The sequence below is a fragment of the Pipra filicauda genome, unplaced genomic scaffold, assembly GCF_003945595.2.
Source record: "Pipra filicauda isolate LSUMZ 115617 unplaced genomic scaffold, ASM394559v2 scaffold344_size1527164_pilon, whole genome shotgun sequence".
Classification (NCBI taxonomy): domain Eukaryota; kingdom Metazoa; phylum Chordata; class Aves; order Passeriformes; family Pipridae; genus Pipra; species Pipra filicauda.
In genome coordinates, this window is record NW_024104470.1 from 555,961 (window position 1) to 572,780 (window position 16,820).

Sequence of the window (16,820 nt, forward strand, 5' to 3'; positions counted from 1 at the left end):
TATGAGGATGCAGCTAGAGGGCTGTCACAGAAATGAGTTCTCCAACAGCTCTGGGAAACAGATCTCTGATCCAGGTATCCCTGTGTTATTGGTTGGCCTATGCAAAGATATTGCATTGACCACAGAATCAGCAGAGGGCACAGCGAGAGAGATAGAAATGGGAGAAGAAAGAGCTGTCCGAAGCTGAGCAGGGACACAGAGAGGTTTTCACCTGCTGGACGTTTTCCTGAAGAAGGTTCCCCAGTATCTCCACAAGGTCGGAGAAAGTCGGTCTCTCCTTGGGATCACCGTGCCAGCAGCTCAGCATTATACGGTAGCTGCCAAGAAGAGATGCTGGTTTTATGCAACAGAAACCCCCTCCCACCTCTCTCCACAGGTCCTACCCACATGGTTCCCACAGTAGCTTCACTGTGAGGGAAAGCTTGGCACTCCCAGCACACTGGCCAGGTGGACTTGCTGGAAGGGTGTTGGTTTGTTATGCACTGAATATAAGAGGGCACGAAGAGCTGATTCAGGCACCTCTGGTACCCTTTGGAGCAGAAAAGCACACTGCCCACTTACAGACCCATCCCAGCACGCAAAGGTACCTAGAGAGCTCCAATCCTAACCTATCTGGCTTGCTCTCCAGGCAGCTGACTAGAGTGAAGGATGTGTTGGCCCATTCCCCACTCTGTCTGAAAGGTCTGCATCCCACAGAGGGGCTTGTCTTGCCCTAGGCTGGGATCTGGAAGGTTTCTGCCTTTGCACAGAGGGCTCTGCTCTGACCAGTGTGGGATCCATGAGGTTTCTGACTCACATTTCTGCCGTGGCATACTCTGGGGCTCTCATCCTGGTACCGTCTTTGAGCCTCTGGCAGAACTCCTCGTTGATCTGGACTCCAGGATATGGAGATGCCCCTAAAGAAAGTTCAGAGAAGGGTAGGAACATGAAATGTACCCTCAGAAAGCAGTCCTTCTGAGACTGCCCTTCCTGCCAAAATACCGGGAGATGTGGTCATTTCTCATACACAGCCCAAGTTCTTGGTGCTGCCCAAATCAGGCTTCTCTGTCTCGGCTTGCAGAGGCCACCTCTGAACGCCTGCATTCCCATCACTCTGTTCATAGGTGGATATGGCCTCCATATTTTTTTGCCTACATTGGTGTCACTTCCCATAAGTCCTTAGATATGCTTCAGAATGTCAAGGCCTCCTGCACAGACTCACCCACCAAACTACTACGTGGGTAGAGATGTTTCCCTCAGCAGCATGATATCCTCATTAGCACTCACCTAGTGAGAAGATTTCCCAGAGGAGGACCCCAAAGGACCAGACATCACTCTGTGTAGTGTAAACCTTGTCAAAGATGCTTTCTGGAGCCATCCACTTCAGTGGGAGACGGGCCTGCAGGAGGAAGAAGCAAGGCACAAGCATTTAGTCAGGCACGTGAAGTAGGATAGCCCTTCTTGTTGCAAAGGGATGAAAGGGATGAAAGGAAATCAGAGCTGATAGCCCTGCTCCTCTCTCCGTGGAGGGATGGAGGTTTGGTTAGGTCAGAGAGGGATGGAGACACTGGTGGAGGAGGACAGGACATTTGTCATCGGGCAAATGGCTTCTGGTCCCAGCCACGCAAGTGGTTCCACTCCTCCTTTCTCATCTTTTTGTCAAGGGGGCCTAATCTGTTGAGGGTTTGAGAAGATGGCACTCACACTGCCTTTTCTGACATAGTCAGGGTCCTTGTAGATGTCCCGGGCCAGGCCGAAGTCACAGATCTTTACCACGTTGTTCTCTGACAGCAGGATATTGCGAGCTGCCAGGTCTCTGTGGATGCACTGAGGGCACACAAAGAGGATGGGGCAAAATCAGAGGGATAGGAACAACAGTCAGAAAGTGCAGAGCACCTCCCTCCCCCCTGTGAAGCCTGAGCTGTAATGGGGAAATGGTGGAAGTGGGCAGGAGCTAAAGATAAAAATTTCAGAAGGGGATGGTTAAGGAGAGGTTGAAATACAGGAGGACTAATTTCCCGTCTTTGTGTACACATGACTACCTCAGACTTCTTGAGAAGTGTGAGGTAGATCACGGAATCTCTCCGTGTGTCACCTGTAAAGCAGCTGTAAGCAGGTCTTCTCTCATCAGGCACGCACAAAAGATCAGGTGAGCAAAGAAAAGGGTGAACTCACCTTTCGAGATGCCAGGAACTCCATGCCACGTGCTACCTGGAAGCTGTAGCAAATCAGGTCTTCCATTGTCAAGGGACTTTGCCACAAGTCATCCACTATCCAGGAGTACAAGAAAATGATTAGACAGTGAGCAATCTGTTGTCCTGCTTGCCTCTCTCCAGGACTCGTGGGGTACAGCCAGTCTCTCAGTGAGATACAGCTAGTTCTCAGTGGTAACTGGAGTAATCAGCTCCCCTCTAAGATTTTCTGCTTAGGTGGCAGGAGACACATGGCAGGAACTTGCTCAAGTGTGAGGAGAATGAGTCCAGCCTCCAGCACATGTCAGTCAGGCAGAGTTGTGGGGAACAGGACTGGAACAGACTTTGAAGGTCAGCTCATCATTCCTGTCCTAGGGAGGACCCACTGAGATCCCCCTCAATTCTCCTTTCTTTAGGCTAAAAAAACCCAAAGGAATTTGATCCTCTCTTCTGGTTTATAGAGTCTATTACAAGAGACAAGAGATGATGTCACAGCCCTGTTCAGGGAATCGCCGTGCAACAGTGATCAGCTCCAAGGCTGAGTCCCAGCTCTCCACTGATATTCCCTACCCCTTGCCCAAACTAGCCAAGTCTGGCATTTTTTTGGTGGCCCAGGTGAGGAGCTGCTGCCAAGGCTGGAGCATTACCTTCCTGGATGGGGTGTGCTGTCTGGCTCTTGTGCATGAGGAAGCGGTGGAAGATGGCGCTGTCGCTGGTCCCGGAGCGGCTCCTCCTGTCTGCTCTCACGGCCTCCACGATGGACTGCACCTGGATACGCAGCCTGGGAGACTTCTCCTGGCAAGGGGACCACATCAAAACCCTCAGCAGGCAACACACATTGTAATCCCTGCACCCACGCTCTGCACAGTCTTTTCCTGTTCTTAAATCGATCTTCCATTGCAGAAAGGACAGAGGGTGTCTTTGTCACACTGTCAGATCATGCATCAGGCTGCACATCTTCCTTCCCTAGACATGGGATAGGTCCCTAGGGGCAAAGGAAGCTACTTACCCTGTAAGGACTGAATCCTTCCCTCTTGGTCCGCAGGTAGTTGGAGAGGTTGCCATATTTGCAGAACTCAACAATAACCATGAGTGGACCTGGTGAGAAGACACCAAGGGTCAGGGCAAGAGGTAAAGGCTTGAGCTGGTCAGAATTTACCCCCACTCATGTCATGTGCAGTCCCACTGAGCTGTGACATCTGCCCTAAGTGCACACAAACACATTGATAACCTCCTCACACGTCCCTGTGATCACACATATGGCCAGCAAAAAGGACACGGGACAAGCACTTATCTCTGGGAGCAGGCACAGCCTGTTGCCCTGGGATACTTACCATTGGGTTTGGTACAGGCACCCAGCAAATTCACCACGTTGAGGTGATTCCCGATGTGAATGAGGATCTTCAGCTCTGACATCAGTGCCTTGTGCTCGCTCGCGGTAGCTCCCTCTGGAAACACACAGACCATGTCATGATGCCTTCTCACAGCTTTTCACTCCCCCTCACCACCCTCCTCTTAGCAGCATGTTAATATGGGTCTTGCTGAGGAGGCTGTGCCCTCAGAGCCTCCGTACATTTTGTTACTGTGTGTTCCCACATGAAATGTCAAGCCTTGTCTGAGATCCCAGGATCCCTGCTGTAACATGTACGATGCTCTCTGCAGGTGCTGGGACCCAGGGCAAAGGACAACACAATCTGTGCCCAACAGATTTTTCCTTGTGATAGCTGTGCAGCGAAAAAGATCACTTGAGGCTTACATACAGATGTACCCGTTTGAATCTCTGCCCTTTCAGCCTCCAAACAGAAATAACGAGCCATAAAACAATTAGGAACAAAAGACATCTGATTCTTTTTATCACAATTGAAGATAGGAGCTGTCTCAACTCAAACTCAGATATCTTTTTATGATTCCAATAGCAAGCACGGTGTCATGCCCCTGCCATCTCTCTGTATTTCATCTTCTCTCAAGCGCCAAATTCACATCAATTCTTGACCTTCTGTTTTACCCTCAGGGTGTGTTCTCTGGTTTTGTGTGCCTTTTCATACTTCTCACTTCCCCATATGCATTTTGTCTTAGTTGAGAGTTTGTAAATTTAGCCTGAGATACAGAAGCATCCTCTTGAGCTGCAGCTGATGGGCCAGGTGAGAGCCATGCCTCAAAGGACTGTAAAGCAATCTTGCATGACAGGCTTCCCCCTGCATTGCTGTGCAGAGCATCTGTACACTTGCAGTGGTAAGTAGTGCTCAGATGAGCCATGACTTGGTTTCCACATACAGGCCACTTTTGGCCAGAGACTGCCTCAGTGTTTCATTTGGTGCCAAATTACAGAATAATGTTTTGGATGCCTGATTGAAAGAATAGCTATAAAATCTTAAAATCTCACTCTGGATTGACCAGGCTTTGGGTGCAAAGCCAATTTAGCCCTCAGAGCTGGGTAAGAGCTGCAACCTCCTTCCTTACCCAGCTCTGAATCTGTCCCATAAACACAAAATACAGGCACATTTGGAAGAAGGCAATTGGGATCAACACTTCCTTTAGTGACCTGCCAAAGAGGGGCTTCAGATTTCATTCTTTGCCTTTGAAGACAGCTAAATTTCCTTGAAAGCTGAGTTCCCGAAGTCTCTACTGTCTGTACTGCCACTTGCCTCCCAGTGCAGCTGAATGGGGACAAAGCATCCATGAGAGGATGACAAGAGCATCAACTGTGTTGAGGCCAAGAAGCCATTAATTAAGACAGGCATTTGCAGAGTGGACATTTCCTGGCAGGTGCTTCATTCGTTGCTGTCTACACACACTACATGTTTTGCTTCACTGTCCACATACCTTTCAGCATTTTGACTGCTACGGTCTCACAGCTGTTACTTTTATTGATCCCAAATGCTGATGCTTCCACCACCTTCCCAAAGGCACCGTGACCCAGGACTTTACCTATGGACAAGGAAAGAGGCAGTGTGAAGAAAGGCAGGTGCAGAACAGGTAGAATAGAATGAAAGAAAACAAAAATCCCAACAGGAAACCATGGGAAGAAGAAAGAAAAAAATATCATAAAGGAAAAGGAAGGAATGGAACATGTGCCCTTTCAGGTGGCTGCTTGCTGTGCTGGTGAGAATAAGAGAAAGGATGATGGGAGCAACTGAGACAGAGCTGGCATGGACAAAGCAGAGGAAGGAAATGGCCCTGCAGAAGTGAGGGGCTGTTTGTTGCCCTCAAGCAACAAGTTGTTGTGTGTGGGAAAGGTAAACATGACCCCTTGCAGCAGAGCAGCCAGGGCTAATGTCACTGCTCTGTGCCTCAAAGGTAGTCTGCTGCTCTTTAAACCCTGCCAGACAGAGAATGGGGACTGCAGGTGGGTGTCTCAGCACGAGGACAATAAAGGATGCAGTCCTGGTGCCGAACTCGGGTACCTGCTGTGAACTGGACTGCTCTGTCCAGACTGCCACTTGGAGAATATGGGGATGTGTTTTAAAGCATGCCCAGGGGTCTTCTGGTCTCAGAGACGCCTGTGTGGGTACTTTGAAAAAGTCTGGGCTTACAGCTGGCTCAGACCTGTCCATAGTCAGAGCCAAAGAGATTTCCCAGGCACGGCTGGGCTTTAGGGACAGTCTGGGGAAGAACATGGGAAGCCTGAGGCAGAGAGAAAGTATTAAATGCACAGAAGTGTGTAAGAAACCTGGAGGGTGAGTTTGAAGGGCTGGTGGGAAGTCCTGACCACAGCATGCAGTGGCAGGGAGGGGTCTGGCTCACCCAGGCGCAGGCGATCTCGTGGGAACTCCCACTTGCTGGAATCATAGGGCAGGTACTCGCACTGCTCCTCCAAGGGCACCTCGCCGGGGTCCATGATGATGGAGAGGTAGCCTGTCTTGATGTCTGCATGGGCAGGCTGCAGGAATTAACCAACACAAAGGGTGAGGAGGTGCCCTCCCTGCCCTGGGTGCTGAATCCCAGAGGGGATTTGTATTCTTTGCCTGCCTTAACTTGCTACCCCCTAGCAAAGGCCATTCCCTGTCACCTCCTTTACCACTGCCCTTATGCACCCTGTCCTTGGCAGTGAGAGCACTTGAAGCTTCACTCAGTGACCTTCTTTTTTTAGTGGATGATGTCATGCAGCTCCACATCACCGCAGTGGTGTTGCCCCAAGCCCTGCTATGTCACCTTCCCTGCCTGGCACAGAGACAGTCACGTACCCTTTTGATGTTGCAGAAGATGAGAATAAGGAGGATCCAGAAGAATACAGCAATAACACCAGTCCCAATCAGGATGACAATCTCCACATTGGTCCTGTCATCAGAGCCTGTGGAGTGGGAGGGAAATTGTAGCTTCAGAGATTCCCACTCTGTGACCCAGCTCAGCCATCCCTTGTGGCCTGCATCAGGTGACTGGGGATGTGTTTGCCTGAGCTAAACATGCTCTGGACTACAGATTAGAGCACCATGCCACCAGCAAGGCCAAGGGGCTTTCACTGCCTCCCATTGTCACAGGGAAGAGGTGTGGGACCTTGCCCACAACTCTTAGTCTGTCCCTTCATCCCCAGGGGAGTTGTGGCTGCTGGTACCTTCCACGGAGACGCTGGCTGAGGAGTTCACACAGCCCTTGGCATTGCAGACGCTGCACAGGTAGAGCCCAGCATCCTCCTCTCTCACCCTCTGAATGCTCAGCCTCTGGTTGAAGTCGGCCAGGTCAATCCCTGTAAGGCACAGAGGGTTGTGGTGGTCACTCACAGGGAGGGAAGATTAGTATACTGGACTCACTCAGGCTCAAAATCAGGCTCCTGTTTTTTGGCTGATTCATTTTAGATGTCAGAATGAAATCACACCAGCTGGTAGAGGCTCTTCTATGGCCTGATGGCCTCAGAAATACCCTATAGGGGCTTTTGCCAGGCAATGTGTGGAGGGGACAAATCCCACACCAAGCATGCTGGATAGGGACAGTGCCCAGGCAGTTCAGCTGCTGTGTCAAGTTCTGCTTCAGCTTCAGGATCTGTCCTTTTCCCTATGCAACGTGCCTGGATCCTTCCCAGGTTCCTTCCATGAGATCTGGGTTGCTCTCTGCTTAAGCAGAGATGCCAGGCACTGGGCTGAGAGTAAGAACATGAATGATTTATCTCTCTCTGCTCTCCAGCTGCACGTGCACATGCACAGACAGTACTGAGCCAGGCCCTGGGGCATAGACTTGGCCAGTGAGACTGCATCAAACTGGGACAGAATTTGATTAAAACAAGAGTCTGGCCAATTCAGAGAACGAGTGCCTTTGCCTGGGCACAGCAACTCCCAGAACTCAGCAGTGTTCAGATCTCCAGCAGCTGAACACTATGCCCTGCCTTTGATTCATCCCCAGCCCACTGTACCTGACACTTCTTCCACCAGTTTCTCGTCTTTGTACCAGCTGATTGCAGGAATGTGGTTGCCGTCCACCTTACAGCGCATCTCTATGGAGTCGCTGACGTTCACCCAAATGTCTGTCAGGTTCTGCTTGAGGCGGGGGATCTCCAGGGCTGGAGGAGCAGCACAAAGAGGAGGAGGGGAAAACGGGAAACTGATTGATCAAAAGAATATCTGTGTTCCTGGGGGGCTTTGGGTCTCGGACCCCTGCTGAAGGGTGTCTTGAGAACCCAGGTGCCCTGCCTTTGCCACCTTGAGTTTAGCTTGCTTGTGTGGCTTCCCCTGGGGACGGACTGGGAAGCTCATGGCAGCAAGAGCGCCAGCTCTCCTCTGTCACTCCCACCAGCCCTGTGGACCCTCACCCTGCACAGAGATGTATTTCTTGTGGCAGTGTTTCTCCCGGGTCTTCCTGTTCTGCACCTCACACACGTAGTCTCCCTCCTCGTTCAGGGAGATGTTGGGAATGGTGAGCAGCAAAGTGGCATCATTGGAGTGGGGCTGAAAGCGCAGTTCCCCCTGCATCTTGGTGGCATAGTGGTGGACATTCTTACAGTCCAGCACAAGGGGATTGCCCTCTTCATCGTGGAGCTTGGAGAGGTTCAGCCGATACCACTGCAGGTTCTCATAGGTGTAGTTGTCTGCATTGCAGCTCAGCTGTAGGTCCTGCCCCTCTATGGGCTCTTCTGAGGGCTGGGACTCAATCTCGAACCCGTCTGGAATGGCTTTCAGGAAGGAAATGAACATGTGAATGAGTTTTCATGGCTGAGCTGCCAGACACAATGAAACTGGCTCCTTGGGCTCAGCTCTCTGAGATCCGCCTGTCCTCAGGGTAAACAAAACCACTGCAGAGTAGAACTGTGACATGCAAACTGCTGGCAAGCACAGCTTAAGCCCAGTGAGTGTTATGGGATATTCTGAAGTCCCCGGGTCAGATTAAGATGGGGTCACAAAAGAAGCAAGCTGGGGAGGCCTCAGTTGGGCTGTTACTGCTCTCAACTCAGCTGCACCCTTTTGGTTTGCACACATGCCTGCTTTTACATGTGCAGGCAGTGACACAGCAGCCTGCACAGCTGCACGTGTGGAGATTCCTGGAGCAGCCACTGACGATGTGCACCTGGCTCCACAACAGCTGGTGGATCTGACAACACAGGCACTACCACGAGGGCCATGAGCTCAGCCTTCTGGGGTCTGTCCATAAGATAAGTCTCTGCTGTGCCCTTGCTGGACTCCCTGTTCCAATGGACAGGGACAGACTCCTGCCAGTACAGGGTACTGCTGACAGGAGGCTTATGCAGCCCCATATGGGCCATGACTCCAGCCCACACTGCTGGGCTCTGGCTTCTACGAACTCATCTTCCTCCCATCACCAAACTCCCATGGGGACTCTGCCAGGGCTTCAAGCCAGCGGGACCTGGCCTGGGAGTGGGTCGGGTGGTGCCACTAGAGGATGCTCTTGGACCAGGCACATCCCCAGACCAGGGAGCTGCCTGGGCCTGAGCCAGCAGTCTATCTCCAGCCCAGGACCTGCCCAGAACCTGACAGGGCTGCTCCAGGACCTAGGCACAGGCAGCCCCGGCTTGCCCCCAGGTCTGCCTGCCAAACTCTGCCTGTGCTATCTGCTGCCAGCCCTGCTTTCCTTCTGGCTTCCCAGTCACTGTTGAAGGTCCTAACTGTGAAGGGCAGGACCCAGCAGCTCTGGGGACCTGCCTTTTCCCAGCAGAGAGCTTGGCTGGTGCAGGGAGAGGGGAGGTTCGCAGTACTCACTGGTCACGTAGAAGTAGATCAGCCGCTCGTCTCGACCCACTTTATTAGAGGCAATACACTTGTACATGGCTGAGTTGTTGGCCTCCTGGATGGCCAGTTTGCTGACTGTCTGATGGGGGAAGAGAGCGTAAGGAGGAGTTAGGAAGAGCAAGGGAGAAGTAGGATCACTGCTGCTCTCTGGCAGGCAGCAAAGCCCACAGCAAGCCTAGCTCCAGGCAGCAGCTATACCTGGGAAAGGGTTATGCAAAAATAGCCCCTTATTCAATAGCCCTTTGTGCATTTCAAGCCTAAAAGTTTGCTCTAGCAACAACAACATGATTTTATTCCCAAACTCTTCTCCTTTTTATAGAGCCCAGTCAGCATAGATGCCTCACCATGGAAGCAAAGTTCTTGCTGAGCCCCTCGGGTCACCATGGGGACAGATACTGCCCCCCTTGCTGTGCTCAGCAAGGGGGACAGTAACATGATGCAGGTCTGAGGGGATGGCTAAGCTCCTGCCAAGCTTTATTTATAACAGTGAGGAGAAAGGGAAAGGACACCAGGGCTCTGATTCCCTGAGCCCTCTGCAGTTAAGTGACTACTTAGTGTCCCGTAGGTTCAGTGGAATTTACAGGTACTTACAGGCCTGCCAGCACTCCTTTTATCCATAAGGGGAAACCAAACCTATGAAAGCATCCCAGTTCTCATCAATTCAGAAAGGACAGTCATCTTCTTGCTTTAAATTTCAAGTGTACATAGACATGGTCCTAAAAGCTTCCTCTTCCATCTTTCTAGCAAGACATGACTGAGATTGGGCAAACAGCCAGGCTGCCATCCTGGGAGCATGGACCCAGGAGATGCTGCTTCCAAATAAGCCAGGAAAAGCAGCTGGGGAATAAGGCTGCTCTCCTCCTCCTGCTGGCTCACACTGTACATGTATGAGCTGCCGAATGTGTTACAAGCACTCCCCTTAGAGGAGACCTGCAGTTTGAAGCTCCAGTTTAAATGACAAGTTAATCACACGCAGAAATCCCTCTAATGAGACAATGTCTAAAATGCAAAAATAATGTGTTCCTACTTCGCCTTACAAAGGGAAACTACTTTGCCTTTACTATTCATCCCATAGACTTGGGGAAGCATTTCCGTTGTAAGTGGCAATGCATTAGCTTGGGTTAACCAGAAGGAACAGTCATTCATTCAGTGCCTACTCAATGCAGCTGAAGTGACCTTATTACTAGTACTTTTGTGCATTGCCTTTTCTGTTTCTTGGGGTTATTCAGTACAGCTGAAGTGATCCTATTGCTGGCACTTTTGTGTGCTGCCTTTCCTGTTTCTTGGGCATTTTCCTTCTAATCCACAGTGTTACATTGGAGTTGGGGTTTCTGGATCTGACATCATCCTACTGCCTGAAGCGCATGGCTGTGCCCTGCACACCCTGTGGTTCGTTCTGGCCTTACCAGATAGAATAAAACCCAGGAGGATGGTAAAAGAAGACAGGCAGAAAGGAACAGAGGGAGTGAAAGCAGATTTGAGAACATAGCATCCCACTCTTTTCTCCTAAAGGTCTTGCACATCCCTGGGATGCACAACCTAATTTGAAGCTCCTGGACAATTACAACCAAACAGACGGAATGAGAGGGACACAGCTGAGGAATAGGAGGGAGAGAATGAGGAAAATAGGGAAAGATCAAAAAAGACCAAGATGAGTGTCACAACTGGAGAGGGACACAAGGGCTTCTCACTCAGGAGCTCCCACCACCCGTGCTTTCCTCCCTGGGGGACACCAACCGCTGCCTCTCCCTTCAGTTGCCCTGGGAGGAGAAGCATCTGCTCTTGCCACTCTTTTGGTAGAGTGATGAACTCCCAGCCAGGCCAGGGGACGGGAAGTGCCTTTAGAGGTGTGTAGGAAAACAGGAAGTGACTTTCGGAAACAGGGGCCCATTTGTTTGTTCTGCATCCCCCTGTGAGCGGCTGGTGCCCGACACCAGCGGGAACAGGAACCCCGTCACGGCGCAGACCTGACACTCACGGCTACCAGAGAGGCAGAAAGAAACAGGCAGCAAGCAGGTCACACACTACACACTGCAATGAGGGAGAGAGGTTCCTTCCAGAAAGGAAATGTTGTGATGGAGAAGTGGGCTCTGTGGGGCACACGTGCTCTCACTCACAAACCTGCAGTGGATGGATGCCACCATCTCCATACCACCCTCACCCCCCTGGGTTGGGGACAGCTGGATGAAATGCCCCACCAGACACATGAACATTCCCAGGGCCAGGGATTTCCTGGCCAGTTTGTGACTCCTGCTTTCCTGCCCAGGCTGCTCTGCAGGGTTTGGCTCTACAAGATCAGCCTGTGCTCAGAAATGGCCAAGGGAGCCCTCATAGCACACGTCCCTCATGCCCTCCCTAGCTGGATGCCCTGTGTTCAACAGCAATCCATGTAATCCCTCCTGTGCAGCCAGCCCTGGTGGGAGCCTCTCTGGTCACAGGGTAATTTGTCAGAGATGACAGCTCTCCCTCTACCTGGGGCTGCCTGATACTGCAGAGCCCCAGGGCTGGGACTGGCTGCTGATGGTTCATTTTAGAAGCAGAGGTGTGAAGCTCTCCCCAAATCTGTCTCTGCCAGGCTCCTTTCCAGCCTGCTTTTGCTGGATGATGGCAAAGGACCTCTGTGCCTGTCTCCAGCTCCCTGCCCCAGGATGGGTTTGAGATACAGCCTCACCTTGTTACGCCCCTCCACGAACTCCACCCAGGTGTCAATGCTCTCGATGGGGTTCACTGCATCCTGCTGTGTCACGTCTTTCCAGTCCTTGCACTCGGGCATCCGGTCCCGCTGATGGCGTCTTGCTGCCCGGTGCCTGCTGTTGCTAATCCAGCAGCCAGGGAGGAGCAGGAGAAAGAGGAGAGAGATGGAGAGGTGGTCAGCTGGGTAAAAGGCAGCAAAAGTAGCTTTGTGTCTGAGGATTGATGTCCCTGACCTACAACTCCGCAAAATTTCCCGGGTCTTTCGGTTACACAGTTCTGATGTGCTTTATAAGGGTGCTCTGCAACCACCAGTGAGGCAAAAATCTGTACATGTGAAAATTGAGGCAGAGAACAGATACAGGCGTCCCAGGCAGTGTCTTCACCCTCAGCCCTGGGACTTCATCTTTCCTTCCTGAGTGGAGAAAGGCAGGGTTGAAATCAGTTCACATGTGCCTAGGGCAGCTCTTGATGTCACTTTGCTCAGCACCAAGACCTTAAAGCCCTACTGGGACTGAGAGTCAGGGATGTCACCGACTGGCTGGTGCTGGCCTGGAGAGCAGATGGTACAGCATCTAAGGGCACAGCACCCAGGGGTGCTCCTGCTGCCCCTGATTCAACAAAAAGCAGGAGGGACATATCCCAAGTAAAGGTGCTGCTGGGGGATGGTGGTACCTCTTCAGCCTGAGAAAGGCGACTGGGGAGAAGTGCCCAAATCTGTCGGGGACCAGGGATGCTGCAGCCTGCAGGGTGCTTCTGGAATGCAGGTTGAGGAGGAAGATGGGAAGGTCTGCCCAAAATCCAGAGTGGGAGGAGTGGAGGGAGAGGCTGAGGGTAGCAGGGGAGCAAGGTGGAGCTGAGTGGAGCTGCCCAGGAGCAGTGGCAAGGGTGTGTGCGAGGCAGAGCTTGGTGGGGCAAACACACCGGTGAGCTGTGTAAACAACAGGAAGCTAGAAAGAAGCCTCCTGCATCCTCTGGAGCTATGCTAGGCAGAAATACGGTGGCCTTGGGAGACAGTGCTCATAATTCACAGGTCCCTCTGCCCTCCTGACAGGGCCACAGTGCACTTGCATGCAATAGAAAGCTCTCCGGCATCCCTGGCTTAGCAAAAGCCTGCACAGGGCTGCAGGACCTGGCTTCCTCCAGGCACCCTGATGTCCTCCACCCTGACTGCTCTGGCTACAACTCCCCAGCATCCCTTTTTCTTCTTCCTGTGAGGCTGTCACTAAAAAATGCCACTGCAGCCCTGCCTGGTGCTGTCCCAGCTTCACAGGGCACAGGCAGTGAGCAGGCACCCTTCATGCCTACCTATTGGTGCTGCTGGCACAAACACCCTCCTGGAAAACCATCCAGAGATCTGGTACTTTCCCAGGATTCAGTAATTCTTCCCCACAAGCAGCAGCTGCCTATGAGCACTTTTGCTTCCATCATTACCCAGGAGAAGACATAGGACAGAAAAACCATGGGGACCTCAGGGCAGGAATGGGATGAGCCCCAGTTGCTGTCTTGGGGTCTCACCAAGGGGCTGGAACAGTTTCTCCTCCAATCTGCCTCAGTTTCCCCATTAGCACAATGATCAGTGGTTTTATTGCAGATGCTGTGAGGTGTGGCTGTGCCATGGACATCCACTGACAGATGTAGATGACTGAGGATGCAGGGGACACTGTGGAAGTTGTTGGTGTCTGGGACTACCCAGTCTGGGCAAAGCTCCTACACTGAGAACAGGTGTCTCCATTCTGCCTTCCCATGAGGTGAGTGGGTAGACAGTGCTCTGAGCTATCAGTCAGTGCTGTCCTCCTCGTGCCATGTCGTGGGTGGGAGAGCAGAAGTGAGATGGGATCTGGGGCACAACCACAGTCACAAAAAGCCCATAATACCAAACCGGTGGCTTGGGAAGACACAGGTGTTGGAAGAAATGGCACTTACAGGCTGCGTCGGGAGAACATCCGACATGGCATCCATGGCCTCCACTGCCACTGGATCACCTCTGGCGCTGGGATGCCATAGACAGTGCAGGTGAGGGCCTGGGGGCTCTTCTTGGAGTAGATGCTTGGGGAAGAGGTTTCCTTCTCATGGATGCGTGGAGGGACTGCAAGGATCAGAGTGACATTGTGAGCGGCTGCAGGCTCAGCCACTCCCTCCCCATGCCAGGCACAGCCCTTCCCAGACCTGTCTGTGGAAAGCGTGGGCACTACAGCTCTCCAGCTCTCAGGACAGCTCAGGCCTGCAAGGCACAGCAGGTTATTCTTAGGCAGATTCAAGTGACATCATTTCTCCTTCCTCTGTCTGGATGGTGCAGGGCTCAAAGCACTGTCTGGCAGCCCCCAGTGCAACAGAGCCTGCTGGAGGCACATATCCAAGCAGCAGTGCCCTTCCATCTGGATCCTGTATGACAGGGACCAGTTTCTGCTGCGGGAAAATTCCCTAGGAGCTTCCCACCCAGAGGAACTACTCCAGATCAAGACTTCACGTGTGTGGCAGCTGCCCTGCCCTCAAGTCCGCATCAGTCAGGGTCACCCTCAGCAGCATCTCCAACTGCAACTGGGAAGTGGCCCCTGAGCAAGGACATACCCTGCCCAAAGTGATGGAGCCAGGAACGAAGCCAGTAGGAACCAGCCTCACTGTAACCAGAGAGTCCCTCAGCAATGGGAGAGGAAGAGATGATGTACCAACTGCTTTAGGACAGCAATGGGGACTTGGTCTTGGAGCAGCCCAAAGGCTGGGGCCGTGGGCTCAGCTTTGCCCCCCCAGCCCAGCCCTGGCCCTCCCTTACCATTGACGATTAACTGGAGGCTGATGTGCTTCTCCAGCCCCGCCAGCCTGTTCCGCAGAACCAGCGTGTATGTCCCGGCGTGCTGCTCCGACACATCCTTGATCTGCATTGAAGATTGAGATTGCTTGGGAATTAGCTTTCCATCCTTGTACCTGCGGGGAGGCAGAGAGAAAATGCAGCCATGGGGAGGAAGTGTCCCACTGGCAGCTGGGCAGGGGTTTGCTGGTCCCCACTAGAGCACAGTCGAGGTGCCCCTTGCTAGCACTGAGGACCTCTCTGGGGAGGACACTGGGCCTTCCCTGGACCTGAGTTACAGATCTGTGCATCGACTCACATGGATGCGTGTGGGGCTGGGGATGCTGTGGCTCTGCCCTGAGCAGTGAGTGAGTGCAAAGCTCCCAGCTCCGGCCAGCTCTGGTGGAAGTGCAGCACGATGTTGCACACAGCCCACCTCACTACCCTGCACCTCTGGGCAGCAGAGGGACAAGAGGGACAGCTCCTGTGGGTGCTCTGTTTGGCTACTCCAGACAGTGCAGAGCTGCCAAGCCAAGGCTGTGCAGTTGAGAGTCAGGGCATTTGGGAGAAATTACTCCCATGGGTGGAAAAATGTGACCACAGAGGGACATAGCAAGGGGGCCAGGCTAGGCTTTCCCATTTGGCAGAGGGAAGAAGGAGAGGACAAAGCAGCTCAGGCTAAGAAAGGTGAGTTACCACTGGAAATCTGGTGGGGGGTAAGCCACGACTTTCACTGGCAGCTTCACGGCTTCATCTCCTGCAGTGGCTTCTATCACCGGGCCCTTCCTCCACTCCACGTTGATGAAGGGCTTTTCTGCAAGAAAAAAAGTGAGCATGGAGGAGAGCACAAAGGGGCAGGCTGTCACCAAGCTCTGCTGCTCTCCACAGGGCCCAGCAGCAATGACCAAGGACAAGACGGTGTCGTGGCAGGGCAGCTGAGATCCTGGCACCTGAAGAGCTGCCTCTGCCTCCCTCTTGGGAACCACTGGGGACACAGGGAGACTAGTCCTGCTGCTGGGACACAGCCACCCAGTGCCAGTGATGCCTTGTGCTCCCGCAGCTGGTGCCTCCCAGGCCAGCCATGCCACAGGGGCACTGCATCTGCTGCAGGGCCATGAGACTCATGTGTCCTGCCATCCTGCTGCATTTGGGCCAATTTGGCGTTGGCACCTCTCTCCCTTGTCATCTTGGCACCTTGCTGAATGTGACTGTGCTCCCAGTGTGGTGCTGGGACACAGAAGGGCTAAGGGACTGGAGGAAGGCTGGGTCTCACTACAGCAGAGTGGATGGAGGTGCAGGAGCTGCTCTGCTGAGCCTTGGGACAAGCACTGCCCAGGCAGCTTGGGGATGGGCTCTGCTGCAGCTCAGCTCTGGCTTTGGCTCTGTGAGGCAGAGGAAGGTGCTGTACCGTGCACGATGACGTCGGTGCTCTCCTCCAGCATCTGGGCACCGGTGGTGGCAGTGCATTTGTACTCGCCCAGGTCCTGCTGGCTGACATTTTGGAGGGTCAGGATGCTGGAGAGCTCCGTGTGTGTCTGCAGGGAGTGGCGCTCGGACTCCACCACTGCTCGCTGTGTCTGCGGGAGACGACAGAGGGGAAGGGGATGAAAGACATCGGTGGGATGGAGCTGTGTGCATGGGCTCCTCATAGCTCTGATTCTTGCTGCCCAGTGCTTGCCTCTACCTGGACAGGTTTCTCCACAACTGACTGCCAGCCTCAGGGATGGAAAGGCAACATGTCCTGTGTACTGACTGCCTGAGTCTGAGGTCAGAGCTTAGCACATGTTTTGCTCTTATCTGCAGCCCAGGAACCAGGCTGGGAGCCCTATAGCTACATGAACTAAGTGATGCCATCAGGGGACTCCCCTGTCTCACCATTCCCAAGAGCCAGAGGCTACAACAAGGGGAAAACAAAGTGGGGAAGGGACCACCTTGCAGGCTCTTGGTAACGAGGGCTGTGTTACTAGAGTAGTTCTTTTTAAGCCAATTATTTTTGCT

The 16,820-nt window shown here is 52.9% G+C and overlaps 1 protein-coding gene and 1 long non-coding RNA gene across 2 annotated transcripts in view; one reads left to right on the forward strand and one right to left on the reverse strand.

Moving 5' to 3' along the window:
* FLT4 (fms related receptor tyrosine kinase 4) overlaps window positions 1-16,820 on the reverse strand; it is a 57,886-nt gene that overhangs the window by 7,779 nt on the left and 33,287 nt on the right. Inside the window, exons 7-26 of the mRNA XM_027724067.2 lie at window positions 16,231-16,399; window positions 15,519-15,636; window positions 14,808-14,959; window positions 13,961-14,123; window positions 12,015-12,159; window positions 9,314-9,422; window positions 7,912-8,271; window positions 7,516-7,662; window positions 6,724-6,855; window positions 6,356-6,462; window positions 5,916-6,051; window positions 4,995-5,099; window positions 3,506-3,619; window positions 3,181-3,269; window positions 2,819-2,966; window positions 2,155-2,249; window positions 1,684-1,806; window positions 1,267-1,378; window positions 797-896; window positions 212-317 (exon numbers count right to left, since the gene is read on the reverse strand). Coding sequence (XP_027579868.2) covers window positions 212-317; window positions 797-896; window positions 1,267-1,378; window positions 1,684-1,806; window positions 2,155-2,249; window positions 2,819-2,966; window positions 3,181-3,269; window positions 3,506-3,619; window positions 4,995-5,099; window positions 5,916-6,051; window positions 6,356-6,462; window positions 6,724-6,855; window positions 7,516-7,662; window positions 7,912-8,271; window positions 9,314-9,422; window positions 12,015-12,159; window positions 13,961-14,123; window positions 14,808-14,959; window positions 15,519-15,636; window positions 16,231-16,399 — 2,730 coding nt within the window. The remainder of the gene's footprint in view (window positions 1-211; window positions 318-796; window positions 897-1,266; window positions 1,379-1,683; window positions 1,807-2,154; window positions 2,250-2,818; window positions 2,967-3,180; window positions 3,270-3,505; window positions 3,620-4,994; window positions 5,100-5,915; window positions 6,052-6,355; window positions 6,463-6,723; window positions 6,856-7,515; window positions 7,663-7,911; window positions 8,272-9,313; window positions 9,423-12,014; window positions 12,160-13,960; window positions 14,124-14,807; window positions 14,960-15,518; window positions 15,637-16,230; window positions 16,400-16,820) is intronic.
* On the forward strand, window positions 2,684-3,997 carry LOC113989470. The gene is made up of 3 exons (XR_005564640.1): window positions 2,684-2,786; window positions 3,217-3,302; window positions 3,834-3,997. It is a non-coding gene; the product is annotated as an uncharacterized LOC113989470 (long non-coding RNA).